At 42.5% G+C, this 25,575-nt stretch overlaps 1 protein-coding gene across 1 annotated transcript in view; it reads left to right on the plus strand.

Moving 5' to 3' along the window:
* Positions 1-278: 278 nt before the first annotated feature.
* Positions 279-25,575, plus strand: part of arid2 (AT-rich interactive domain 2) — a 40,261-nt gene continuing 14,964 nt past the window's right edge. The window contains exons 1-8 of the mRNA XM_020651706.3: positions 279-778; positions 902-995; positions 1,895-1,992; positions 15,362-15,495; positions 20,559-20,777; positions 21,151-21,218; positions 23,045-23,114; positions 23,544-23,794. Coding sequence (XP_020507362.3) covers positions 687-778; positions 902-995; positions 1,895-1,992; positions 15,362-15,495; positions 20,559-20,777; positions 21,151-21,218; positions 23,045-23,114; positions 23,544-23,794 — 1,026 coding nt within the window. The 5' untranslated portion in view covers positions 279-686. The remainder of the gene's footprint in view (positions 779-901; positions 996-1,894; positions 1,993-15,361; positions 15,496-20,558; positions 20,778-21,150; positions 21,219-23,044; positions 23,115-23,543; positions 23,795-25,575) is intronic.

Raw genomic sequence — 25,575 nt, forward strand, 5'->3', positions numbered from 1 at the left:
TTATGTCAATTTTTGAAAAATAGTATAAATGTGTAAAATATATAGTTACCTCCATTTCACGCCTGTTTGGATAACAAGGGAGCTATGTTAATTAGTGTTATCCCCTCCCCCCACGGGACATTTCCAAGTACCTCCTGACCCGTTTTCCAAACAGAGGCGAGTTGTCAGACGGTCCCTAAAAAAGAAAACAGTCTCTATTGTTCCAGCAGCCGCTCTGCCCTGGACGGTGCAGTGCCGGCTGTGACCACAGAGGGCGCTGCACGCATGGCAGGCCCGGCTCCGCGGCCTTCACATCTTTTTGTCTGAGAACTGGATCCCTCTGCCGCTCTACAGTGTGCGCGATAGCCTCGGAGCTGCGTCCGTAACACACTGTCAAACCACTCCAAACGAATACAACCGCGACCAAAAGCATTTATTCTACACATCCAGCCATGGCGTTTCTAATCTGCCGGTAAATCGGTCGTATTTGTGACTGTTCGTTGGAACTTAGTCCGGGGTTGAATCGGGCTTGCTTTCAGTGTGCATCAGTCTTTATTAGCGAGCTGCCGCTCTTCTTGCTATCAGCTATTTCTTTAACTTTTTAAACACTCAGCTTCGCGAATGACTGAGCGCCGGCGGAGTATGGGATCCTTGGTGTCTTAAGAAGCGACTGAAGTGGGGTTTAACCGTTTTTGCATGCAAAAACAATGGCAAATTCGACGGGGAAAAATCTACTAGATCAGCGAAGGAAAGGACAGGCTTTCCTGGACGAGCTGCGGCAATTTCACCAAAGCAGAGGGTGAGATTCGGTCGTCTTTATTACCAGGAAATATAACTTTAAATCTTAATTGCATGTGACTGCGAGTTACCTCAAAGTGTTATTTAAACATGTGTGCGTCTATTTCTTGTGTTATCCCTTTAGATCGCCGTTCAAGAAGATTCCTTTCGTGGGTGGGAAAGAGCTGGATCTGAATGCTCTCTATATCAGAGTCGTCTCTTTAGGTGGATTTGCTAAGGTGAGTGGGAACTAAAAGTGTTTTTTCCTGCACACTCTGCTCTGTGTGGACTGCTCCGTGGACCACTCCACAACTCCGTGTGGGTTCCCCGGGACAAGTGTAATCCTCCAGAACAGCGTTAGTGGGTCGATGTTGGCCTTGTGCTAGTTTTCCATGTATCTCTATGCAATGTGGAGGCTTGTGTTGTTGTGTGCTTTGAATTGAGAGTCAGAGTGCAGTTGGAGCGACTCAAAATTAGCGGGCACGTTTAACATCGATTACCGGCCCCGGAGCCCCGGCGGCACGGAGCCCGGCCTGGAGGAAACACCGCGGATTGCACGGCGGCTCTCCCGGGCTTTTTTTTACCGGCAGTTTTACCGGGGGGGAAGCTTCGTGTTTCTTTCTCCCCATTAGCCATCTTTCTTCGGCTTCATGGCTGCTCACAAAATGTAGGCCTCACAGCAGGCCCATGTAGTGAACACTGTGAACGGTATACAAAGCGACTCACAATTCAGACGACTCAAACTCCAGCACTTTGTGTTTTTGACACACTTTGGCGAAACGTTAGCCACGTTAGCTTTTAACAACAAAATGTAAAAGTCAACTTAGCTCGTTAGCTGCAGTGCTAACTAGCCTTCACAGTAACCATAGTATCCTAAAGGGAATCAGCCAGTTTGTACTCACAGATGTGACAAATGTAAATATGCTCGCTAGCTAATTAAATATTGTTTAACTAAATGCTGTGCCTTATAAACCTTTTGTGTTTTTCCGTATATTTAGTTGTTAGTGAAAGTTATTGATTAGTGGTATTGCTTCATTGAGAACTTGTAGCAGACCAGATGGTTGTAAGTGTAACCGCTCTTTTTCTTGTTGTGTCTTATCTCCTCACCAACTCTCGTTTTTCCTCCTTTTTTTTTTAGGTGTCAGACAAAAACCAATGGATTGAACTTGGGGACGAGTTCAACTTTCCAAGGAGTTGTTCCAACGCTGCGTTTGCTTTAAAACAGTACTACCTTCGGTAAGTAGCCTGGTGCAGCTGTGTGCCTCTCAGGTAGCATGTGGGAAGTGTTTACAAACGTGAAGATGCAGTCAGCAGGATCTGGGCTCCTCTCAGCGAGGAAGCAGCACTGCTACACTACTGTGACAAACAAAGCAAGCTCTATAGTGTGTACCTTCGCCTTTAGGTGCTAGATATAAATCCACTTGCCTATTCTACATAAGAAAAAAAAGTCTGCTTTATTGTACAAAAATACCCAAATATGTCTCCAAGTATTTTAAGTTTGGCACATAGTTTTGGAGAACAACACTTGGACCTTAGCCATAAAGGAATGATGGCCTGGAAATGGTAGAGCCACAGGGGTGTTGAGTTTTGATATAGCTCTAATAATTAAGCCGCTCAGGGTGCTGAAATGTGTGCAGCATTCAAGCCTCCAAGTCTCAACACAGTCAGCTGCCGGTGATGGGAGTCTGGTGTAAACGCAGCTCTCCCCAACAGCTGGCATTTGTGGGGCTTTTTTTTTTGGTTGTTGCTGCTTTCTGTGTTGTCCTTTTCTCTCTCTCTCCCCCTACATCATTCAACGATTGTTCCCTTAACTAGCACCTGCCTGCAGGGGATTACACCTCTGTAGCAGAAAAAAAAAAAAAAAAAAACGGTTGTAAACTCTCATTGATATTGCACTGCGGGCCTTTGTTGATATCATAAGCAGTAGTTGATTATTTTTTGAAATGTGCAAAGCTCCCCTTTTTAAAGCAATCTGTTGAGGCGTTGCAGCTGGTTTTGTTTATTGAGACTCAAAAGCTCCTGAAAAGTTCACGGATAACCATGGACACATCTGAGCCACATGTACTGTAGGCTCTGCAGCGCTGCTGCTGCTGTCATTTGAGGACTTCCTGAGTACCACACCGGCTTCACGTTTAGGGGTCAATACTTTTGTAAAACCCTTTCTCTGAAGCAGGAGATCGTGTGTTTTGGTGAAATGGTCTTCTTGGAAGCTCTGTTTGCAGACAAGTCTCTTGTTTTAGCCTGGTCTTTGAGTTGAAGGTGCTGTTGGGCACAGGTGTTGCGTTCATGTGACATTATTTGAATGGGAAATTCACATAACGCTCAGTTAAAAAAAAATACAGAACTCTGTTTTCCTACCAGGCTTAGTTTTGAGATTACCTGAAATATATGTCACAGAAAGAAAGTGAACTGACAATCTGATTGGTTGAGCCGCAACATTAATTCAAAGAAGCGACACTTTGGCTGATTAACTTGTGTCAGATGGTGGTTTATAGATACCAGCAGGTGGATAATGTATTACTCGCAGATGGCAAGATGAAGCGGGAGACTATATAGAGCCATAAGCATCATGTTTTCTAAGAGGAATGATCTACTCCCCTGAAAGTTTTCACCTGTGGATGAGCAAAGGAGGCCAATAAACCGAGCCGATGTGCTGACTATCACACTTGTGTCGCAACAGCGGTTGGAGCTACTTTGTAAAGTTTATCTAAGGCAGTTCTGTGTAGTGGACGTCAGAGGCAGCAGGCGGACACACTTGTCCTGCCTCAGCTAGATACACAGACTATCCTCGCCTCCCCTCTTGCTGCTTGTTTTTTTTTTTTTTGATGACAGAGTGTGATAGAATGAATTAGGCGTTAGTGGGTTTATAATGTCATCACTGTGGGAGGGAAATGTTCATTTTGCCCTCATGCGGGGAGTTCAAGGGTCATTGCCAGTAACACGGTTGGCTATGTGCTTCAGTGTCTCACTCTAGGACACTTAAGCTGGCTGGATGTTTGTTAATATCAGGTGTTAAGCTTTTATTATCCAGTCAAATGTCCAACTGCGACCCCCGAGCTGCTTGGATAATTCTAAGCGGTTTGTGCGCCTTTTTTGTTTTGCATTTTCTGACAACTCGAATGATTTATAGCTGTGGGTGATGTTTGGACATCATGTATCACTTAATGAGAAAGTCATGTGGCCCATTGTTTTGTTTTTTTTCTTTCTTGTGCTGTGGCCTTTAAAACCTTTAGAACAGAACAGGTAATTATGTCACAGCAATGTTTAGATTGGCCGTAAATAAAAGGTATAACAGTAATGGCATGCTTTATTGTTGCAGCCCAAAGCGAAGGCGTCTTCGTTTTGCATCATCAAGTTGCACTTTGGTCGATGTTGTCATTACTTTGGGGAGCAAGTGTGACCTGGCAGCATCAACGTGTTGTTTGCATAAACTTTTGTTTAAATTGATCTAGTGTAAGAAGCTGTAAATGCTGGAGTGTAACTTACATACGTACAAATCTTGCGTTAAAGTCGTTCAGATTCTACAGATGTAAAACATTTGAAGATACTCCTAGAATGGAATCACAGTAACTAACCAGTGTAGGCACTAGGCAGCATGCTTCTTCTTGACATGAAACTGTGAGAAGGCCCTTTAACACTGCCTGCAGAAATGATATGATCACATCCCCCAAATCAAAGCATGTACAAAGTTCAAATAACTATTGCATGGTTAACAAATATCATGTTGGTATGTCTGCACTCAGACTTATTATACAGTAGACACCCACATTGTTTTGTTTGCTTACAACCAAGAACTAATGGACACTCATGTACACAATTAGTATTTCCTATTAGATGTCACATCACCAGTTCTAGCATTCCTTGTGGTATTGACCTGAGATGTAAATATTCTAGAGATATGGAGCATTTGAAATGAGTTTTCTTAGACAAAAACTACCAATGAAGACTAAAGTTAGGGACATTTTTAGACTTAGAAGCAATACACTCCGTTTATTCTGATGATCTGTAGTTTCCAAAAAGCATTTAATCTTAAACTATGAGTCGTCAGTCATATTTTTAACCAAGAGCAAAGGAGGGGGTGCAGCATTGACAATGTCTATGCAATTTAAACAGTGAGCAGGTGTTTGCCGCCATTTTTGTTAATTCAAAACAAGAACTTCCCCAATCTGTGGGGCCTGGGACTTCTATTTATTGTTGCTGTGGAGTTTAAAAAGGTAATGGAAATAAAACACCCTCAGTAACTTGTATGGATGCTGATGAATTCTCAAAAATATATCAGAAGTATTTCAGGACAGCACACCAAATCAACCCTTTGTCTCTTTTTGTTGCTCGGGGAAAAAAAAGGAAGCGAGTCGATTTGGCGTGCTGTCCTGATGTACTTTTGATGTTTAAAAACGGTATCAGTATCTTTAAAGTTTTACTTCCAAGTTGAGAAATCAAGTACCGTATCTACCCTAAAGTAGACACTGGTTGACCATTTGGATTGCAGTGGTTTAAGCGGTTTATTTGCCCAACTTTAAGTTGACTTGTCTCCTGTGTTGAGTCCTGATCCTTTTCTTTTACAGGACTGGGTTGAAATGATTTATTTAGGACCCCATTTCTGCAGCAATCAGTCCCACCTGTGTCTCTTCTTATACAGGATTTTCTCTGCGTTGACCAAGTTTCCCCGTCTGAATGAAACAGTTAACCGCGATGCGTCTCTCACCGATCAGCACTCTCCACTCCGAGCCGAGTAATAAGCGGCGCTGAAAGTTCACTGCCAGTTCCTGCTGCTGTGTGTTTGATATCTGAATGTCACTCCGTCATAAGTGAGCAACGCTTGCCAGGAACAGTTTTCCAGCTCATTTTCAACTTGTTGAAGCTCCGCTTTGACATCAGTCCTACCAATGGTGCTGATTTTATTTCAGCTTGGAGGGAGGAAGGATTCACAGTCTGGATCAAAGCTCTGGCAGCAAATCCCACTGACACACTGAGGGCAGAGCTGCTCTGTTTTTGGCTTTATTAATGAGACTGAAGCAAAAAAAAAAAAAAAGAAAAAGGAAAACATTTGAATGAGGTCTTCAGGCGTGAGAGTGGGAGAATTATTGATTTGTGGAGATGTACAGTAAGATGTTGCCAAAAAACGCAAGTGTTGAATAAAATCATGAACGTGGAAAAAGCCTCGTCCTGAAATTCGGAAGAATTAAGGAAATTTATTGAACAGAATTCCAACTAAGAAATCACATTGTTTTCCTTTTTAAAGTTCTTTAATGCAACATAGATCAGAGTGCTACAGCTGGGCACTGTGTTCCAGTGGGATGGGTTCAGAGTCTCTTCACTCTCTCTGCACTGATTTGAATGATTCTGAGTCAATAACTGCTTCACATCTCCACACTTTTCCTCTTCCATTGGTTCTTTCATGTGATGTGGGAGTGGTTTGTGTTGAACTCTTCCATAAAGGAAAGGAGTCCTGTTTTTGAAAAATACCAAAACACCATCCTTACCGTCTACACGGACGCTGTAATTTGAGAGTGAATGAAAGGAGTGTGTGAAACCGGGCCTCCGGTGTTTGCTACAGCCGGTGACTTCTTTCCCAAAACTGAAACTCTTTGAACACAGACGCCAAGTCAGGTGACAGATACCCATGTTCAACCTCAGTTTGACCTCCCCGCTGCATCTCCATTGGGAGGAAATCAGGCCCAGTGGGCACAGACATCTAGGAAGCACTCACTACATTCTGTACCCGCTCATATCTGTTATCTGTTGTCCTGAGGAGGTTTGTACACATGATTTGTAAAAGAAAGGATATGCATAGGAGAAATATTAATCGAAAACTTTGTCATGATCAACGATCTATTAAAGGTATTTTGATCAGATTTCGTCCCAGTAAAATCCAGACCAGTTTTACCTTTTGACCCGTGCTGTATAATGAGCATGTTAGACTTTTAGTTCTGCCATCCACTGTGATTACAGAAACTGAAACCCGCTTTTGAATATACCTGTTCCTGCTGAATCCTCCACAAAGTAATCTGCTTTTTTTTTTTTTTTAGCAGTTGAACGTGCTGCTTCCTGCACAGCAAAATGATTACACCGCGCCGTCATCTGTCACCCTAACTGTCTGCGGCGTACAGAAGCAGGTGCAATCAGATTTACTCATTCCAGTCCATATTTGAATGTGTCACATTTCAATATTAACCCTCTGCCAGCGCTGTACGAGGTGTTGTAGTTGTGTTTCTCAACTGTTACCGGCACGTGAGGCCACTTTGGGGGCCATGAATTCCCATGACCCCAGCTGCAATTAGGCTGTAATTTAGGAGTCATGTGAATGCTATGGCACACGTTTTTTCCCCTCCATTTTGCAGCCAGCTACAAGTGGATTACAGAGAATGGTATTTCAACCCTGGTGTTTCACGTAAAATGTCAAATATTACCATATCGAGCTTGCTGGGCCCCTTTTTGCATATTAAGCAACACTAGGTGAGTTCCTCCATCAAATCTGACAACCTTTCAGGTTACTGTATATGAAGAGAAGAAAGAAAATGACTTTGGACTGGATCATATACATGTAACCTACCAGCAGCAGTTTGATACAAACAGACATTAAATAAGAGAAAATGGATGTCTTACAAATATTTGAAATAAGGATGCACCGATGCATCAGCTGAACATCGTTATTGGCCGATATCAGGCCTGTAGACAAACATTGGCTCATCAGCAAATAATCTGTCATGCATCAGTGTCAACAGCCGATGTTGGGTTGCATTAATTTGAAGCATGCACGCTAGTTACCCAACTGCTGATTCAGAGAAGTGGGGCAGAAGAAGTCACCTGTCGGACAAACGCTGATTTTGTTTCCATCGTCAAACATGACAGAAAATATCGGCAGTGTTGAGTCTTACTCCGCCTCTGGGAAAGTTCAGCATCATGCTGTAAGACGTGTTCGTGTTGTGTTTGAAGAGGATGGATTACTAATGGCATGTTAAATAAATCAAATGTCATGGCTCATTTGAAAAACAGACTTCGGGAATTATAACCAGGTAATGGAAAAAAAAACATCTGTATCAGAACTGGCAGTGAACTGAGTCGTTATTCAAAACATCTGTATTGGCCCTGTATTATCACTGTTGGTACATCTTTATTTTGAAGGCCTCTGAAAAAAACAAACAGTCATCTGTTATGTGCTTTGTACAAAGTAAAGTCAGCTGTGCCAAAATCTGCAGTAAGTGTCCCTCTCTTTGTAGAAATCTGACTTAAATATGACATCATTCAGGTCATTTACATCTGATTTATGTCAGACTTGCACCAAGCGACTTAAAAGCAATTTCACTGTCAGACATTTTTTAACTTAACAGAATTATGTTTTTAGCGGTTTCTTTTGTTTGGGGGTTTGTTCCAGCCATATCGCTCCTTTTGGTTTGAGGTGGTCATAAATCCCACCCAGAGCTGTCGCCAGTCATTCTCTTTCTCATCTTGTAGTTACGACATGATCACACATCTAATATATGAAGAAGATTGTGGCAAAGTGTCGAGTTACATTTTGGGAAAATTGGTATGACCCAAAAAGTTGAGAGTTGGCAGTCTGTAGGGACTTGGGTTGGGAACCAGAGGGTCGCTGGTTCAAGTGCTGACCAAAGAACGGAAGATGGTGTGATAGCTGTAGAGGTGCTGGGACACTTACTGACTACTGCCGATGTGCCTTTGAGCAAAGCACCCAACCCCCAACAGCTCTGGCTTTCTCCCTGTGTAGCCGCCATCACTTCACTAATCCATGTCCTGTTTGTGCATGTATGTATTTTGGGCCTATGTGTGTTAGGAGTATGTCTCTGTTATTGAGTGTAAAACTGAATTTCCCTCAGGGATTAATAAAGTATAAAAAAAAAAGACGATCTCTCGTCAACAGGAAGCAGCCAACTTGGTAGATAGTAAACATGGAGGGGGCTCACCACAAGGCACACGTAAGGACTGCTGTAAGCATGTCCAACTTAAAAAAAAGATAGTGGTACACTTTCTGGACAGGGAGTTGTTGTTGTGAGCGCAGCAGGAGCTCGCTCCAGTGACAGCTTGCAAAAAAAGGGAATGCCTTACCTGCACTCTGCTAGCGCTAAATGCTAACCCAGCTATCATTAAGAGTTCAAACCCCTAAACGCAGGAGGGCAGCTATGGACAAAAGCTGCTTCAGTGTTAGGCTGTTTTGTTAAAAAAAGAAATTCGCCAGAAGCAGAATGGAAAATAATCTCAACATGAATCTATTTGTAGTTTTGTTAAAAAAAATAAAATAAAAAAAAAAGGTGACGAAAGATGCTCATTCGTTGCAGAATCTTTCAGCCTGTGACTGATATATTTATAGATGTAAGCAGGTGTCAGACTCTCTTTAACAGTCTTGTCAAACAATTGCAGTTTCTGGCACACGAGGCATTTCAATAAAGATCAAAATGTGATATTTTCTACTGATAAACAAATGACTAAACCACCGCTCAGTGTTCACCACAGAGTCATATCACTAACTTTTGCTGCTCGCCCCGGTGTTATTCTCCACACCTGGTTATGAGATTATCCTTGGTACTATCATGCTTGTTGGTCCTGCTCTGCTTCCTGCGTCTGTCGATACACATCTGAAACATCTGGATGAAGTGGCCTTTGATCTGGCTCGCTTTAGTTTGTATTCCCCCGCCTCGCCCGAGCTGCTGCTCAGACTGTAGAGATGCTCTGACGACGAGCGCTTGTGGATAAAGACGAGGCTGTGTGGAGCAGACAGTCTGATCCTGCCTTTTATACAGCATAATGAAAGAGCGGTAGAGTAAACGCAACTATCTCAAAATGCCATCTGACGGCTCTTGAGACTTTGTGTTTCTTGTCTGTCTGTAACCTGACCTGCCCTCCTGCCCTGTTGGATGCCACTGATAGCCTAATCTCTGTCTCTCAGTCTCCATGCTAACTAGCAGACGGACACATCTGCCTTGTACTTGACACTGAACCTAGAAGTGAGCTTTTCCACTTCATTAGACACATGATGTGGTTGAAATGTTGGCTCTGGGTGTTTTTCGGGGGGGGGGGGGGGGGGGGGGGGCTGCAGCTCTTCAGCAGAGAAAGAATGGCTCGACTTGCTAAGTGGATTTTATACATAGCTGGGTCATGTTGGTCGAGTCTATTCCAAGTCCTACAGATCAGTGTATTCCTCAGATGAAGTCCAGCAGTGTGTGTCTGACATTTTGGGAAAAGAAGAGAAACTTGTGTGTGTGTGTGTGTGGGGAGCTTATAAACAGCCAATCAGCTTTGCCGTAGTGCTCTCTGCTGCTGACACAAGTCTAATTTCCTCCACACTGTCTGTAATGTTATTAAGCTCAATCTTGGGGGAACAAAATGGGATATGGTCATGGATATTATTTATTTCTGTCACTGCAGGAAGACTCAGAAGGTCTTTTTTTTTTTTTTCAAATGCAAATGAAAGCATGATTAAATGTTTTCATATAATAAGAATAACAGCCCTGCACCACCTGCATTCTGCATAATTTAAAAACAATACAGGTAATCCCACACAGCTGTGGACTGTCGGTCCCAGATGCTATCGACTGAGAAGAGCCGAGATTAATAATAATCAGTTTCAGAGCAGATATTGGGAGACTTGTGGCCAGTGTTTGTGACAGATAATGAAATAAGGACTTTAAAAAATGCAGGGTCAGTGTCGTGGCAAGGTCAATATTTACATGATATTTTTTTAAATATATCAGTTTAAACATATCTTTGTTAGGGAACAAGGCTTTGTGATGACTCTTGTGTTTCTCCTGCGAGGTTCCACTGGCTCGGGTATTTACATAGACTTTGAGTGGCCAACTGTTGAAATGTTTAATGTTGCATGATGATTGATGATAAAACCGGCTGGACGGCTGGGCATCGTAGCAGGTAAATCCTGAATCATGTAGAACCCCAACACTTTGATGTGCTCTGCTGCGGTGTCACCTTTCAGGAGATAAGACCTTGACTTACAAACCAGAAGAGAAGTGCGGCTCTCTTCTTTTCCCTCTTTTTTGAGCTACTGTCACTTTGAGATTATCAGAACTAGCCTCTGAAGTTTTGTAACACTTGGAGTAACTACTAGATCGACAGTAGACGGTCTGCTCCTGCTGCATCGTGTGTTCTCAACTGTGATGACACCATTTTTGAATCTCCTTAAACATTTTCGTATAATATCGTCAAAAAAAAAGTTTTCATATTGGCCCATATCAAAAGAAATAAACTCTCTACCTTCATCTCATCACAGGAAATCTAAAGATCTTTTCCCCTGGTTAAATGAACAAAGATATAAATATATTTTGAAGCTCAGAAACATCACGATTAGAATCTGGCCAATAAAATCAGCTGATATCAGCATATCTAGTGACTATCGGTATCGGCTAAAAAGAATCAGAATCATTGAATTGATGTGTTGCATCACTCAGCACTTTACGGCACACAGAATTCAGACTGATGTTTATTTTTCTGGATTCAATCGTATGAACTGGGCACTGCAAGTCTGGACCGTTGATTACATTTTCACCATTTTTACACCTCAGACCCGGAGTGGTTATCGAGTATATTTCCGAGGATACAGTCTACCTTCACGCTGTCAAGCAATCATTCTGAAGGTCGACTTGGTCCAAGAAAATCATATCGACAATCATCCCGCTGGTGCTGTTGACTCAACCTGCACAAATCCTGGTTTGAACTCAGGAAATACCCCGAACAACCGAGCTACCAGGACCTTAAGGAATGGCCTGGCTGATAACTGGAATAGAAACGCTTCAAACTATGAAAGACTTGACTTGTTTAATCACAGCTTCTTAAATAGTGCTGACCTCTCCGTGTGCACTGGACTCTTAACAGGAATACCATCAGAGGGCACAGGGTCAGCATCCATGAGCTATTATTCCTTTAAAAAAGATGCTTTGCACTAAACTCTGTGGTGAGTTTACGTTTATTTTCAAGCAACAAATGCTCTTGTTTTCTGTAAATCATCCAACTCTTTGCAGTGTGTTCTTATTTGGCTCTGGCATCAATAAGCAGTCCTGTGATCATTGACAAAGCAAAACCATTCCTCAGCCTGTGTCTGACAGCCGGCTCCATTAAATCCCAGCAAACATTTCTGTTTGGGTGTGTTTGCATGTCTTTGCTCGAGTCCAGCAGGGGGCAATCAACTCCAACACACTGACGCACACACACGAGTGCATTTGAAGTAATTGAAGCCAGGAGTGTCTGCACACAACACCGTAAATAACATGAAAAAGCATGACCGTTGCTTTTTTGCAGCTCCTCTTTGTGCTTATCAGCCCTCTTTCCTTCCTAGTTTCCCCATCTATTGCTCCTTTTTTATTTTTTGGAGGGAAAACATTTGTCATTGACACACACACACACACACACACACACATTTCCCTGAACAGTTGTAGTGAAATGATAAAAGCCCTGTGGTTTCTACTCGCCCTGTGGCTCTACTCAAGTAGGAGGGGATTGATGTTCCCCTTATCATGCATCTGTGAAAAAAGGGGAAGCGGAGACACGAGCAGCTGCAGTTTACCCTCCTCCCTCCTGCTCTCTGCACCTCATGCCCCCACCCGTCTTTTCCCCTCAGCCTTTTTCGTTGCCTGTGCCCAGACAGCGGTTGATGACGCCGCTGTCGGGGGGGACTGGGGGCCTATCTCTCCCGCTCTCTCTCACACACTCCTCCCGCCCTCCCTCCCCCTCTTTCTCACTTGCTCTACAAATGAAGGCTGAGTGTATTTATAGTCCAGCGTGTCACCCGGCAGCCAGCGGACGGGGGATTACCTTGGCCACGATGAACAAGCGGGGCCTCATTCAGAAACGGCCGCTCGCTTGGTGACTCACAGCCGCACATGCTGGTTTCACCACGCTATCACTGCTGAGGTATTTTGCTGCGTGTGTCAGTGTTGTTGTTGTTGTTGTTCGTCTGGCAGGCTTCTCAGTATTATCATAAGATGTTGATCAAATACAAGAAAGCTTACGTTGATATTTGTTGCGTGCTTATGGGTACGAGTGTGAGTGCTTTTGGTTTAGGATGTATTGTTGGCTTGATGTCAGCTCACAGCTGTTTGTGTTGTAGCCAGTTCACTAGTTCCGACTACGACAGAGTGTTGCTGATAAGAAGTCTTTTTATTCAAAACACCCCGTATATTTATTTGTTTTAGATGTTATTATATGTTCACTGACTTCCTGGTCCTCCCTGATAAGAAAACATTGAAATGAGTCATTAAGTCTGATACACTTGAATTAATATGAAAGTTTAAAGATCTTTTTTTTCCTCAATTTTTTTGCTTATTTAGTGTTGAAAACACAAAATACACCATTGAGAATTCCATCGGATGAGAGTCTGAAAAGTGCATGAAAATCTACTCTGAACTTCTTGTGTGGGTAGATCATATTTTAAAGACATTTTTGCTTCGCATAGTCAGAAAAACTGGCAAACACAGACTGTTTCTCGGTCTGCTTATCTCTTGTTGTGAATTGCTCATTGCTAAAGTGTGTCATGCTCTACTCTTTCACTTTTGAACCTTTGAAATCATAACAGGCTCTGTGTTTTCTACAGAGGGAGCTCCGTCCAGTTAGAGAGAGCAACCTTAAACTAAAGCTGTAAAGTCAGAATGCACAGTTTAGTAAAAGCATCCTGTCACTCTTTCAGCTTCTCTCTGTTCCTGAGCAGTTTTCTGTTTTATATTGAGGTGCAGCTGATCTGCTGTTTCTGTGCTCCTCAGAGCATTCAGACCGTGTGGGAGAGTCTGTCAGCCTTTTCCCTCCAATTCTCCGTCGATGGATGACGTCCAGACACTGTCTTAATTGCACAGCCACTGCAAAACCATATATTTGTCTCATTTAGACAGCATGCAGGAGTCGGCATGCTTTCATTTTTTGGTTATTAAAAACAAGAAATGACCTAATAGTGCTTGGACTTATGCTATTGTTGCCACGGTGACAGGTATCGATATCCTTTGATTCTTCCTAGTATGGCATAAAAGTTTTAAATTCTGGCATCATGACAGCCCTCGTGTCTCGCTTGACGCGGTTGCTGTAGAATAATAATAACATCCTTCAGATGATGTGCTGATTGGCTCAGGAAAAAAACTCGTCTTTTGCACTAACAATTCAACTTTTGCTCGCTGTTCATTGAAGGAAGGACATTTTGACTTGCGCTGCTCGAGGGTCACATTGACTGCTCTTGTACATTCATTTTATTATTCACGTGGATGTGAGTTTCTGCTGATTCAGTAAATGGTCTCCTTCACTGTGTGTTAGAGGGCTGAAACTTTTGCCCTGTGTTGTGTACTTTGCATCCGTTTTATTCAGGATGAATCATTTTAAAAAAGTGTTTTGCATATTGTTGCATATTTTGAGGGAATATTTTTTTTTTTCACCCATAGAATTGATGCAATTGTTTTCTCTAAAGATTTCCAAGCATTCAAATGTATTGTCTCGAGAAAGAACTGATAACATGACGCTGACCTGATGGGGTTCAGAAAGTAAAGCAATCCAGTAATGTAAACAAGTCAGTCGACTTGTAACCATGATGTAGGTTAGTAACAGGATATATTGCTTTCCTTTTCAGTATGAGTGTTTTAGAAAAACATGAGCAGCCTGTGATTCTGTCATATCTCATGCTGTTGTGCTACACTAGGAAACAGTGGAGTCTATTATTAAAGGTACAATATGTAGAATTTAATTAAAATGTTTACTTTTTAAAATGTTTACACAATTTGACTAACCCTTTGTTACATATATTTTTTGTTATCAAAGCTAGCGAAATCCTTCATTTTATAGTTGTAACAGGACTTGTCTTGTTTGCGGCTGCCAAGACAGACACAAAATGTTTATTGTTGGCATGGAAACACCAGATGGTGCGTCAAAGATAGCTGCTACTGAAAGCTGCCGTACTGTTGCTGTTTGTGCTGCTGTGATTAAAAACGTCATGTAAATTGTAATCGGATACATCGTCAACATTGTCAACATGTTCTCTTCCTCAGGTCAGTTTGTCTGGACTAACCCGTAGTTCGGTTTCATCGGGGGTGGGGGATAGAATAGCGGGGGATCACTCCCATGATTCCCCCGTCAGCCTCGACGTCATCGTTTGTTATTGTTTTGATTGAGAGCCCCCTGGTGGTGGACTCTACAGGCGGTGCCTTTAAGGGAACTGTTTTTTAATTATGGGCAACATTTATTAGTCTCAAGTCTTTTTTTTTTAATTGGTTTTTGGGGCCTTTTTATTGGATAAGACAACTGAAGAGAGACAGGAAATGTTAGGAGGACATGCAGTAGAGGACCAAGGTCAGATTTGAACACAAGCCGCTGCAACGAGGACTACAGCCTCTGTAAATGGGGCGTGCAACATAACCGTGAGGCTACCAGTGCTCCCAGTCCTGAGTATTTTTGTGTTTAGTTGATTAAAACTGTTCCAATTCTGAATCACACTGTACTAGTCAGGAGTTTATACCATAGAGACTTTAAGCCTTCTGCTCTCCAAAGAAAAGAAAATGTGCCTCCATAATTACAAATCTTCTGTCACTCACTATAGAAAGAAAGTAGAGCACAATTCCAAACTAAGCAAGCGTTGGCTGATCATCTGTTTATTTTTCTTCCTCCTCTGCAGATACTTGGAGAAGTATGAAAAAGTCCACCACTTCGGCGAGGATGACGATGAAGCGCAGCCGGGGAATCCCAAAAACTCTCTTCCAATCGGTGCAATTCCCAACTCTTATAACTACCAGCAACACAGTGTATCAGGTAGGCAGAGTCGACCCATTTCTCAGAGTATTCAGACACCTTTCTTCTGTCTTGGTCTCTCTGTGGTCACAAGTTCACTCTTTGTTTCCAACTCTGTCACATCCGTATCAGGTTCATGGACTCACTTTCAGTATGTCTACTTGATTAATTTCTGTCTTGCTCACTTTCTCATTTTCTCCCAAAGTCATCCTCTCTTGTCCTCTCCACAACTCAAATTCCTAATCCTTTAACAGATGTGATTACACTAGAGCGTGACTTCATTCAGAAGCTTGAGAATCTGGTCAGCCCACAGGTCAAATATATGCATAGAAAATGTGCTACAACAAAGCTTGTTTTTGTTCCTAGGATTTTCAATTGCAGAGACCAGAAAGTAAAACATCATTTTCATCATGAAGTTTCAGATCACTTTCATATCTGTCAAAGTCAATGCGCTGTGGTTTGTTGACAAAAACATATTAGTGAAGAAAGATGCATTTTTTTTTTTTTTTCTCTGATGTGAGTCGTTGTCTGAAATGGCCAGGAATTTCTGGAGAATAGGTTTACGTATCAGGAAGTGTGGTTATTCAACATGTCGCTGATGTGACGAACTATCCCTTTAATCCAAGAAATCCAGTGCTAGCCTGACTGTACGGTTCAAACTAATAACTGTCATTTTAAGAAGTGTAGTGCTGTTCGTTTAAGTGCACGTCTGCACAGCACCCGTGGTGTTTAAGTTTAGTCTCATTCTGGAGGGTATGTAACCTCTGTTTCTAAGGTGAGAAGTCAACATAAACTGCCACATGATCAAATGTTTGACTGACTTTATAGCTTCAACATGATTGGCTGCCTGCAGATTAATAATGTCAACATCTAGAAACTAGTAAAATGCAGTAGGGCCTGACCAATATGGATTTTTTGGGCCGATATTAAACATTTTTTTTATCAGATGCCGATGTCTTTCTTAGATCTATCTTCGATTTTTAGATAGATGAATATAGATCTACACATTTATAACATTGATACTTCAAATGCAGTTATCAAACACTCGCATCACCTCTCGACATTCTGGAGCGTGATGATGCTTGTTCTATCTGTATAGCTCCCTCTGCTGGTGAAGGAGAACTGCTAGTGTCATGTAATGAAAGTTAAATTAAATGCTATTTGACTGGTGAATAAATGTAGCAATATCAGCGCATATCTGAGGTAAAATTAGCCGATACTGATATTCACTTGATATGCTAATATCGGTCGATATTATCGGCAGGCATATTAATTGGTCGGCTCTAAAATGCAGTAGTGTTGACTTAAAGCAACATTTAACACAATTAGATTGTTTTGAAGTATCGATACTTTAACTGCAAAAAACGTGTGAGATGCAATTAAGCTGAGTCCAAAACATCCATTGTGAACAAAAGGGACTTTCTGTTAAATGAGATCTTCAATAGATGAATAAATATTTACAAAGTATACAGAGAGTATCAAAGTGTTTTTTGTGGATCCCTGTCGTAGCTACTCTTTCTGCTTTTTAAACTAACTCCTGAGCCTTTGTATTGTTGTTACATTCATCCCTTTCATTACTCAGTGACTCATTGAATTCACTCTTCAACTTGCTGAGCGCTGTTGTGTTTGAACCAAGGCCATCAAGCGTGTGTTTGCAGCAGTTGTTGGTACCCTTTTTTCTCTTTGGACATTGCCCCCCTCTCACACACACACCTCAGCGATGACTAATACTCTTTTGAACCCAGGCTTGCTGCTGCTTTCATGATGGAAGAACAGCCTCTGAGTAACCACATCATATATCAAACCAAATATTTGAGTGTGACTCGCCAAGGCCATGTCTGTACCGACCAACCCTGCCTACTCACAGTGAATGCAGGCTGTCCATTAGCCTCCCAGTGTTGTGGTGTTGACCACAAGCTGCTCTCTCAGATAATTGACTTTGCTGACAGCCATTTCTCATGAAAGGAAGGAGGAAGCACTTGTTGGTTTTCCCTCCAGCTCAGTTTAGATCAGAGCCTGCAGCTTTTCAGTTGCAGGCTCTATTCATTAACAATGAGCCCTCCGCCTGCTGAGCTAAATGAATCCAAAACATTACCCGTGTTGGAAAAGACCCAAGCTGTAGTGTACTGAGATCATTCAGACATTGAAGAACACAGTGGTTCAGGTGGCTGTGCAAATGCACTCCTTTTTTAAGCTTTGTTAGATTTGTGTTGTGCTGGAGTGGAGGGTGTGGTGGGGGGTTCAGATTTAGTTTCATCCATTCCCAGGTGCACATACAGTATGTATACACATTTACACTAAAACCATTCATTTTTAAAACAGCTTGAACTGAATAGGGAAGCATCGATGTACTGGTTGAACATCTCTCGATAACATCCCTTTGTAGACAAACATCGGCCCTTTTTGGAAAATAATGTGCCTCACACCGATGTTGGGAGCCGATGTTTACATGTTGTGTGGCATCATTTTAAAGCTGCCAAGCTTGTATTCCCCCTTCTGGGCAAACTGATTTTGTTTTCATGGTTGAGAGTGAAAGAAAATGTCAGCAGTGTTGGGAGTCTTAACTGGGAAAGATCAGCAACATGCAGTTTGTGAGACATGTCTCAGTGACACTTCAAGTGGAGAGACTCACAACAATGAAGCGAACACCAAAGCAGAGTGACAAACTGTTCCTCAAGTACTCGCTTTAACAACAGGACGAGGAATCGATTGGAGAAAATGCTGCATTTCTGGACCCCTAATGTAAACATACATGTCCTTTCATAAGTGAACTCTGTCTGTACCCCAGGCTCTGAATTTCTAAATAACGGTAATGTAATAGAACAGCAGGGCGGAAGTCGTGCTACGTTAGCTCGGCAGACTCCTTGATGGTTAATTTCTTGACAGTCAGTTGGGTGATCTCTCACAGCGCTTTGATCTGCCCCGTTGTCCTGTCATGTCGTGGCCTACGACCGCTTCTAAGTCAGTCTGCTCATGAAGCTTTTGTCTCTAGTCATCAATGTACATCAGCAGTTTGTACAGTGCTGGCCAGCTGCAGGGCGAGCCGACACAGGAGATGCTGTAATAGAAACGGGCCTGCACAAAACCTTTTCAGCATGGAAATCAAATTCACTCAGCAGGACTCCTCTCTTCTTTATGATTGGTTTCCAGAGGCAGCAGGCTACAAAGATCCTGCACCAAATTGAAATACCCTCTGTATGGAAAAATGACACCTATGCACACAAAATGATTGATGGCAGAAAATCAAGCCGTGGCAGCGGATGAGACGCGGGTCTTTGTTGACAAAACGTCTGCAATTGACTGACAGGATCTTCTGTCGTTTAAAGAGCCCATATTCTGCCCTTTTTGGGGTTCGTATATTTAATCTATGTACCTACTTTTGTACGTTCACAATAGATAAAGTCAGAAAAAAGTGTCTGTTTTCATACTGCTCCTCCTTGCTCCCTCTACGCTCTGAGTCCGTCAGCTACACTCTGTTGAGCCCACACTGTTAGACCCCACGTGGCCCAAGTCTGATCTGATTGGTCTGCCGATCCGCTCTGTCGTTATTGGTCAGTTGCTCAGCACGCTTCTCGGAAATTTCAACATGAGCTGCAGGGCTTGCCACAACGAGCCAATGGGCTTCGATCAGTGACCTCACACTGACAATGACGTCGCACTGACAAATTTTTATCGAGGGGGCCTAGAACTGAGCGTTACATGCAGCTAATGCTACAGCTAACAGGAGGAGGTAGGAGAAGCCGCGTTTCCGTGGACTTTGAATTTTTGCACATGGATGTGCCTAAACATGCACAGGACACTTGGAAAACACACTAAAGAGCATATAAAACCAGAAAAAGCATAATATGGGACCTTAAAGAATATTCATGAGTACCCTGCACCATTAGGAAACTTTGCATCCTCCTTCGTCTCGGGATTCGATAACGATTGTCCTGTTGACAATTTGAGTCGATATCACTATGCATCACGATGGGTTGCATCCTCAATTTTCTATATTTACTGCACATGGCGACTTTTTCATCATCAGAGACGAGCAGTCAAATAAATACAGAATTAACTCCCCATTTAATTTTTTTAGAAATCACTGTCATCATCAATGTCTTTTCTCTGTAAACCAAAAATAAACTAGAAAGGTCCAGCCAGGCTGCAAAAACGACAACTTAACAACATACTATACATAGCAACGACAGTACACAATAATCGATTTAGTTCTGTCACTGCAGCGATGCACAATCATCCACATCGTGATGCATCGTAGAAAAAAAGTTAATTCCAACACCCCCATGCACCAAACTGTGTTTTCTAATTTAGGATTAAAAAACTTTATAATTATGAGAAGCCCATCATGGAGGTTGACTAAGTCCCAGACAAACACAATTAAAAGTGGAGAGAACATTCATGTTCCTCAGTCAGACAAGACACGGCTCATCGGGCTAATTAGAACTAAAAAAAAAAAAAAAAAAAAAACTGCTTCCACTGAGCGGCTCATTGCCCCATTTGGTTTGCTTCAACTCGGTTAAATGCAAATATAAATCTGAGTTAAAGTGGCTGAAGGTGTGCGGAGGCAACAGAACTACAAAGAGGGAGCCGGTCGGGGGCAGCTTTCCTCTTCCTCTGCACTTCAGTCGTTGCTGAATGTTGTGATTCATTGCTTCTTTACAACGTCTTTGTGGTGTTTGTTTCATCCTGCGTCATTTCTTTCTCTGCATCTCTCCCCCAGAGACAATCGTGTTCAGGTCAAATGCCATGCCAGCGGTTTATGCTTTACTAGCATCATTAGCATCACACGGCAGTCGGTTGTGTTTGCTTTGTTTTGTTGGGATGTATTTGAAATGCCTCTTTCCCTGGCTTTATTAAAAAATGTGTTTTAATTAAATCTCATATGTATCATTTCAACATTTCAGTGTTTCCTCCTGTTGCCTGTTTAGTTTGAAATAAGCCTCATTATGCTCCATGTCCACCTATCAATGAAGACATGTCCTCTGTAACGCTCTGCTAGCTGTTTCATGGAGATGTTAAACACTATAGTATATATTTCCCTGTTTTAGAAACGTATTAAGAGATTCTTTTCTCTACCCTTCCAGACTATCTCCGCCAAAGCTATGGACTCTCTACGGACTTTGTTCCGCCGTGCGACTACAACAAACTGGTGCTGTCTCTCCTCTCGGGCCTACCCAACGAAGTTGACTTCGCTGTCAACGTTTGCACGCTGCTTTCAAACGAGAGCAAGCACGCCATGCAGCTGGACAAGGACCCCAAACTGGTCACGTTGCTGCTGGCCCACGCCGGCGTCTTCGATGACTGTAAGTGTCCAAAACCTTGTTTAAATATGTTCATTAACGGCTGAGACTATGAACCAAAACACAGAAAAGATGTATCAGTCTTCATCTGTTGCATACATTAGTATTGCCTAAAATAACCTGTAATGTACTTTATTCAAATGATGTAGATTTATGTTCATCGTGAACATGCAGACCTGCAATACAATGATTATTTCAGGGGGGAAGAAAGCTAATTTTCCCCAATTTGCCACCTCTTAGCTCCCCTCCCTGTTGAAGATCAAAGGTTTTCTGTTCTCAGGTGGAAAAGAAGGAAGAGGGATAACCAACTAATGCACTGATCTAAAATTGTGATGCTCCACTCTAACCCCTTCCTCTTTTTTTTTTTTTTTTGCAGCACTAGGCAGCTTCTCCGGGGTATTTGGGTCGGACTGGAAGGAGAAAACCACACGGGACTTTGTCAGGGTAAACTTTGAAACAATCTTTTTTCATGTATGGCCTCGTACATCATCTTTAAGTTAACTTGAAATGCAGCTTTATTTGGCTATTATTTATAGATAATAAATCCTCTTTTTCTTTTCTTTTTTTACACTGTGAAGCCATATTCTGTGAAGTGTGAAGATTGGCATAAAATACTGCGGTTCCTTCTTCTTAAAGAGGAACCTCAGGGAGCGCTTTTCTCTGAGGCGTCTTCACAAAGCAGAACGGAGGGCAGTTCACTTTGATCTCGCTCAATTTCAAAAAGGCGAGCATGAAAGGAAAGTCACGACTCCAAAATAATGTAGCATTTAATTTATCCCCCGTCACGGGTGAATTATCGTGGCCGATACTCCTTCTTGAGAGATCAGAGGTCACAGTCAGCAGAAAGACGCGTTGTATCCAGCTCAGAAGGCTTCGCTCTGTTGTCTCCTCCTCGCATTGATTGAGCAACACAGAGCTTGTTTTCATTATCGTGGGTCGAATGTTAAAGTTTTCCCAAAGAGTTGATAACGCCGTAGCAAAACAAGCTCCACAATAAAAGGGACAGTCCCCAAAATGTACAAATCAAAGTCTGTTTATGGAGCTTTTGAGTATTTCTGCTTGCTTGTTTGAAAAGCCTGCAGCATAACATTGCCCCTAGAAAGAGTTTAAAATAAAGGGGCGCCTGATAGCTTCGCGGTTATGTTGTGCGCCCCGACCTCGGCCCTGTGCTGCATGTTGTCCACCACTCTCTCCTCCCGACATTATCTTATCTATTAAGGTAAAAAAACGGCCCAAAAAATATTTTAATATCTTTTTTTCTATATATCAGCATCTGCTAAAAATGAATACTTCTGATGATGTGACGGACTAACATGACATTTCACTCACAATGTGACCTCTCCAGCCTTTGACTGCTAAGATAATGAACTGCCATCACTACACATTGTCTATTGAACATGAACATTTTGAATACCCTGCATATAGACCATCACAATACAAGTAGGAATAGAAGTAGTTAATTGAGATTTCTTGTATGTGCAATATATCAGCATCTGCAAGATGAGTTGGAAAATATCTACATATCTGACACTTTCAAAATCCAATATCATGCATCCTGGAGAAAAAAAGAAAAGCCTTAAATATATCCAGAGGAAGCTGTGCAAAGCTTGGATAGACTGCCGCGGGTGATGTCACGCGAGTCTGAACTGTACAAGAAGGTGTGAGCTCAAAGCTTCCTCTCACTTCTCCCTCCCTTTTCACATGAAGTGTTCTGTCAGGAGGCTTCTGAGCTTGAATCACAACAAAACAAAACAGCACAAAGTTTCAACAAAAAAGAAAAGAAAGCAGAACAGACGTTCTTATGCTAAACAAGTTAGATCAGATCTTAAACGAGGTGCAACAAGTCCCAATCTTTTCAATCGACTCTCAGCGTCTTATGTTGTCTTTGTATTTATCATCTTATCTCAGTGAGCTAACCAGCGCGCCCTCATCATCTCTGCTCTAGACTGCATTAACAGCCAATAACATTACACACCAGAGTCACTCGCCAAACTGTTGCAGTCAAGAAGTTGATTTGTGGGTAATGTAGTCTCCAGGCTGCATTAAGTGAGTGTACTTTCAGTATGATGATACGTTGTTGGAAGTGTCTTTAAGGTTTTAGTGTGAAAGTGCTTACATGAGTATGTGGGTTTCTTTGTTGAGGTCATACTTTGGTTTCTGGAATAACCGAGTTCAGCGCCTCAGTTCTGATCATGACAGTTGATTTGGAAACATTTGAATTGTCGGTGTCATTTTTGAGTGCAATGCTAACAGCTGCTGTTCCTCTGCAGTTCTGGAAAGAGGTGGTGGAGGACTCTGAAGTCAGGGAGCTGATCTGGGACAAGAACAACCCAGCACAAGGTAAACACACACTCTGTGCTCTAAACGGCAGAAAACAATAAAAGGCTTTCTCTCTTGTACACTCCCACGGCGTTTTTATTGACATCTGAAGTGCTGCGACATGCAGGCAGGCTTTGTTTACTTTGACTTCCTTTTGTAGCTATAAGCGGGTAGAGGGATGCATTTTTTTTTTTTTTTTTATAATCCTGCTTTCTCCTTGATACCCAACCTTGTGAACACATCCTTTATTTTACAAACTATGTTCACTAACATTTAAAAGATCAGATGGATGGACGTGGACGAGAGAATAACCAGTTGGATGAATGTTGATTGGATCCTGAAAGTTGAATTTCAGAAACGTCCTTCCTGTTGAACAATATGTTCAAACACCATCACCTGGCACAGAGCTCTAAGTCCCCCCCCCCCCCCCACTCTCTGCTCTCTTTGCAGATGGTACGTCGTGTGAGGAGCGCTGGCAGAGCCTCTTCCACCCGCCGCGGAACTCGGGTATCAGTGACATGGAGGCCCAGCGGGTGCTTCAGGTCGCCGTTATTCTGCGGAACCTCTCCTTCGAGGAGGCCAACGTCAAGCTGCTGGCGGCCAACCGAACGTGCCTGCGCTTCCTTTTGCTCTGTGCCCACTGTAACCTCATCTCACTCCGACAGCTTGGACTTGACACGTTGGGCAACGTGGCAGCCGAGGTGAGTCCCGTGTTCCCGTTTGGGGTGGATTCAAAACTCTTCGATGCCAAAAAGAAATCTGCCAAATGAAACCAGCATGCTTTCAGAAAAGGGCAGCATTTAAAAAAAAAACAAAAAAAAACCCTAATGTGCAGGATTTGAGTCTGCACGGTGATGTAGAGTGCAGGGAGGGATGCAGAAGATTTTGTTTCCAAATGTAGGTTAGTGTGACACCGCTAACTGTCTAGTCTTGAGGCATCATCTCTACTCCAAAACGGCTCGAATGAGAGCTGAAGAACGAGCAGGAAAAAAAACCATGTGGCTGTTAAGTACTATTCAGTGCAGTTCTATTAACAGTTACAACTTCTAAAAGGCAGAAAGAGTTTGTAGAGAGGGGATTTTCCCACCAGGTTTTCCAAAACCAAGAACAAGAAAACACACATAAGCAAGAACAGCTGACTAGCTCACCCCCCTCTGAAGTAACAGTTTTACTTTAAGGACAAGGAGGGCACAGTCTACAAACTATAGTGCATGAAAGCCGTGTTTTGGACCGGATCATTCCCTGCTAAATGTTACAAAGTCACTCTTTAGTATGCAACCAATTCATAGAGAGAACAGAGCGAAGTAACGCGGTATCACTAGCTGGGTGAAGTGATGCTGGATACACACTGAAAGACAATCCCCCAACAATTCCCACTCCGAAACAAGTCCTGATTTTTTTTTGTTGTTGTGCCGAAGCCAGGGACAAGGAACGAACTGGACTTTGAGGATGAGGCGTGCTTAGGCAGGGTGCCGATTGCCTCGTGTGGAAAAAAAAAAAGGAAAAAAAGAAAAAGCATGATAATTTACTGAACACTCTGTCAGCTCACTAAAGAGCTAACACCATCTTCTCCAGAAATCAGACTGATTGGCAATGAAAAGATGAGTTGAAGTCCACAGGGTTCATCTGGGACAACCAAGTGGATGAAATATTATTAAACATAATCCGTCGTAGCTGCGGTCAGGGTTTCCTAAGAAACGATGTCTGCCAGATGGTCTGCCAAGAAGCCTGTTTCTCAGAATAATTTCTACATATTAATTTGGCAAAGGTGAAATCTCACATTTTGAGGCAGGTGCAGAGTTTCCAGACTAATGCAGGGAAAATGTGAAACTGAGATTGTAACATAAATAGTCTGAGAACACACTGAAGGTTTGCTTCGACTGTATTATCACATTTATTGGTAGGAGATGTTAATGAGCACATACCTATTTTTAGAAACTGTAGGCACAGGGTCCCTGATAGGATCAGTTCAAGCCTTTGATGCCTTTAATTGGATTGCTGTGTTTCTGGCACTAGACAAATTCTTATGATGGATATGATACTGCTAAGCTCTGCATTATCTGTTGTCACTGTCCAAAATGTAAATACCAGTAAAGCTCCATAGATGTTGGGACTGGGGGCTGCTCCCACTTTGGATGTATCTGGTTGACTGGTGTGTATGTTTGGGGCGTCAAAGAATGTTTTGAGATCGAGAGCTGAAAATGCAAGAATAGATGCTGTTGTTGGCTCGTCATTATAACTGCTGATAGCACGATCCACTGGCTCGTTCGGGCCAGTTAAAAAAAACTACCTGACTCCGTTGTGTTGTTGGGGACTTTTGTGAGATCATCCCGTTAATTACTATCACAGAATCTACATTTCATTGCCATGCACGCGTCTGATAGCTTCAGTGCTGTCACTCCTGTGAGCGCTCACTGCACTCAGATTGTTCAGTGAACATGAACAGATGTAAGCGGCTCTCAATCATCTGACAAGGTGCAGC

Source organism: Labrus bergylta, chromosome 23 (assembly GCF_963930695.1).
Source record: "Labrus bergylta chromosome 23, fLabBer1.1, whole genome shotgun sequence".
Lineage (NCBI taxonomy): Eukaryota > Metazoa > Chordata > Actinopteri > Labriformes > Labridae > Labrus > Labrus bergylta.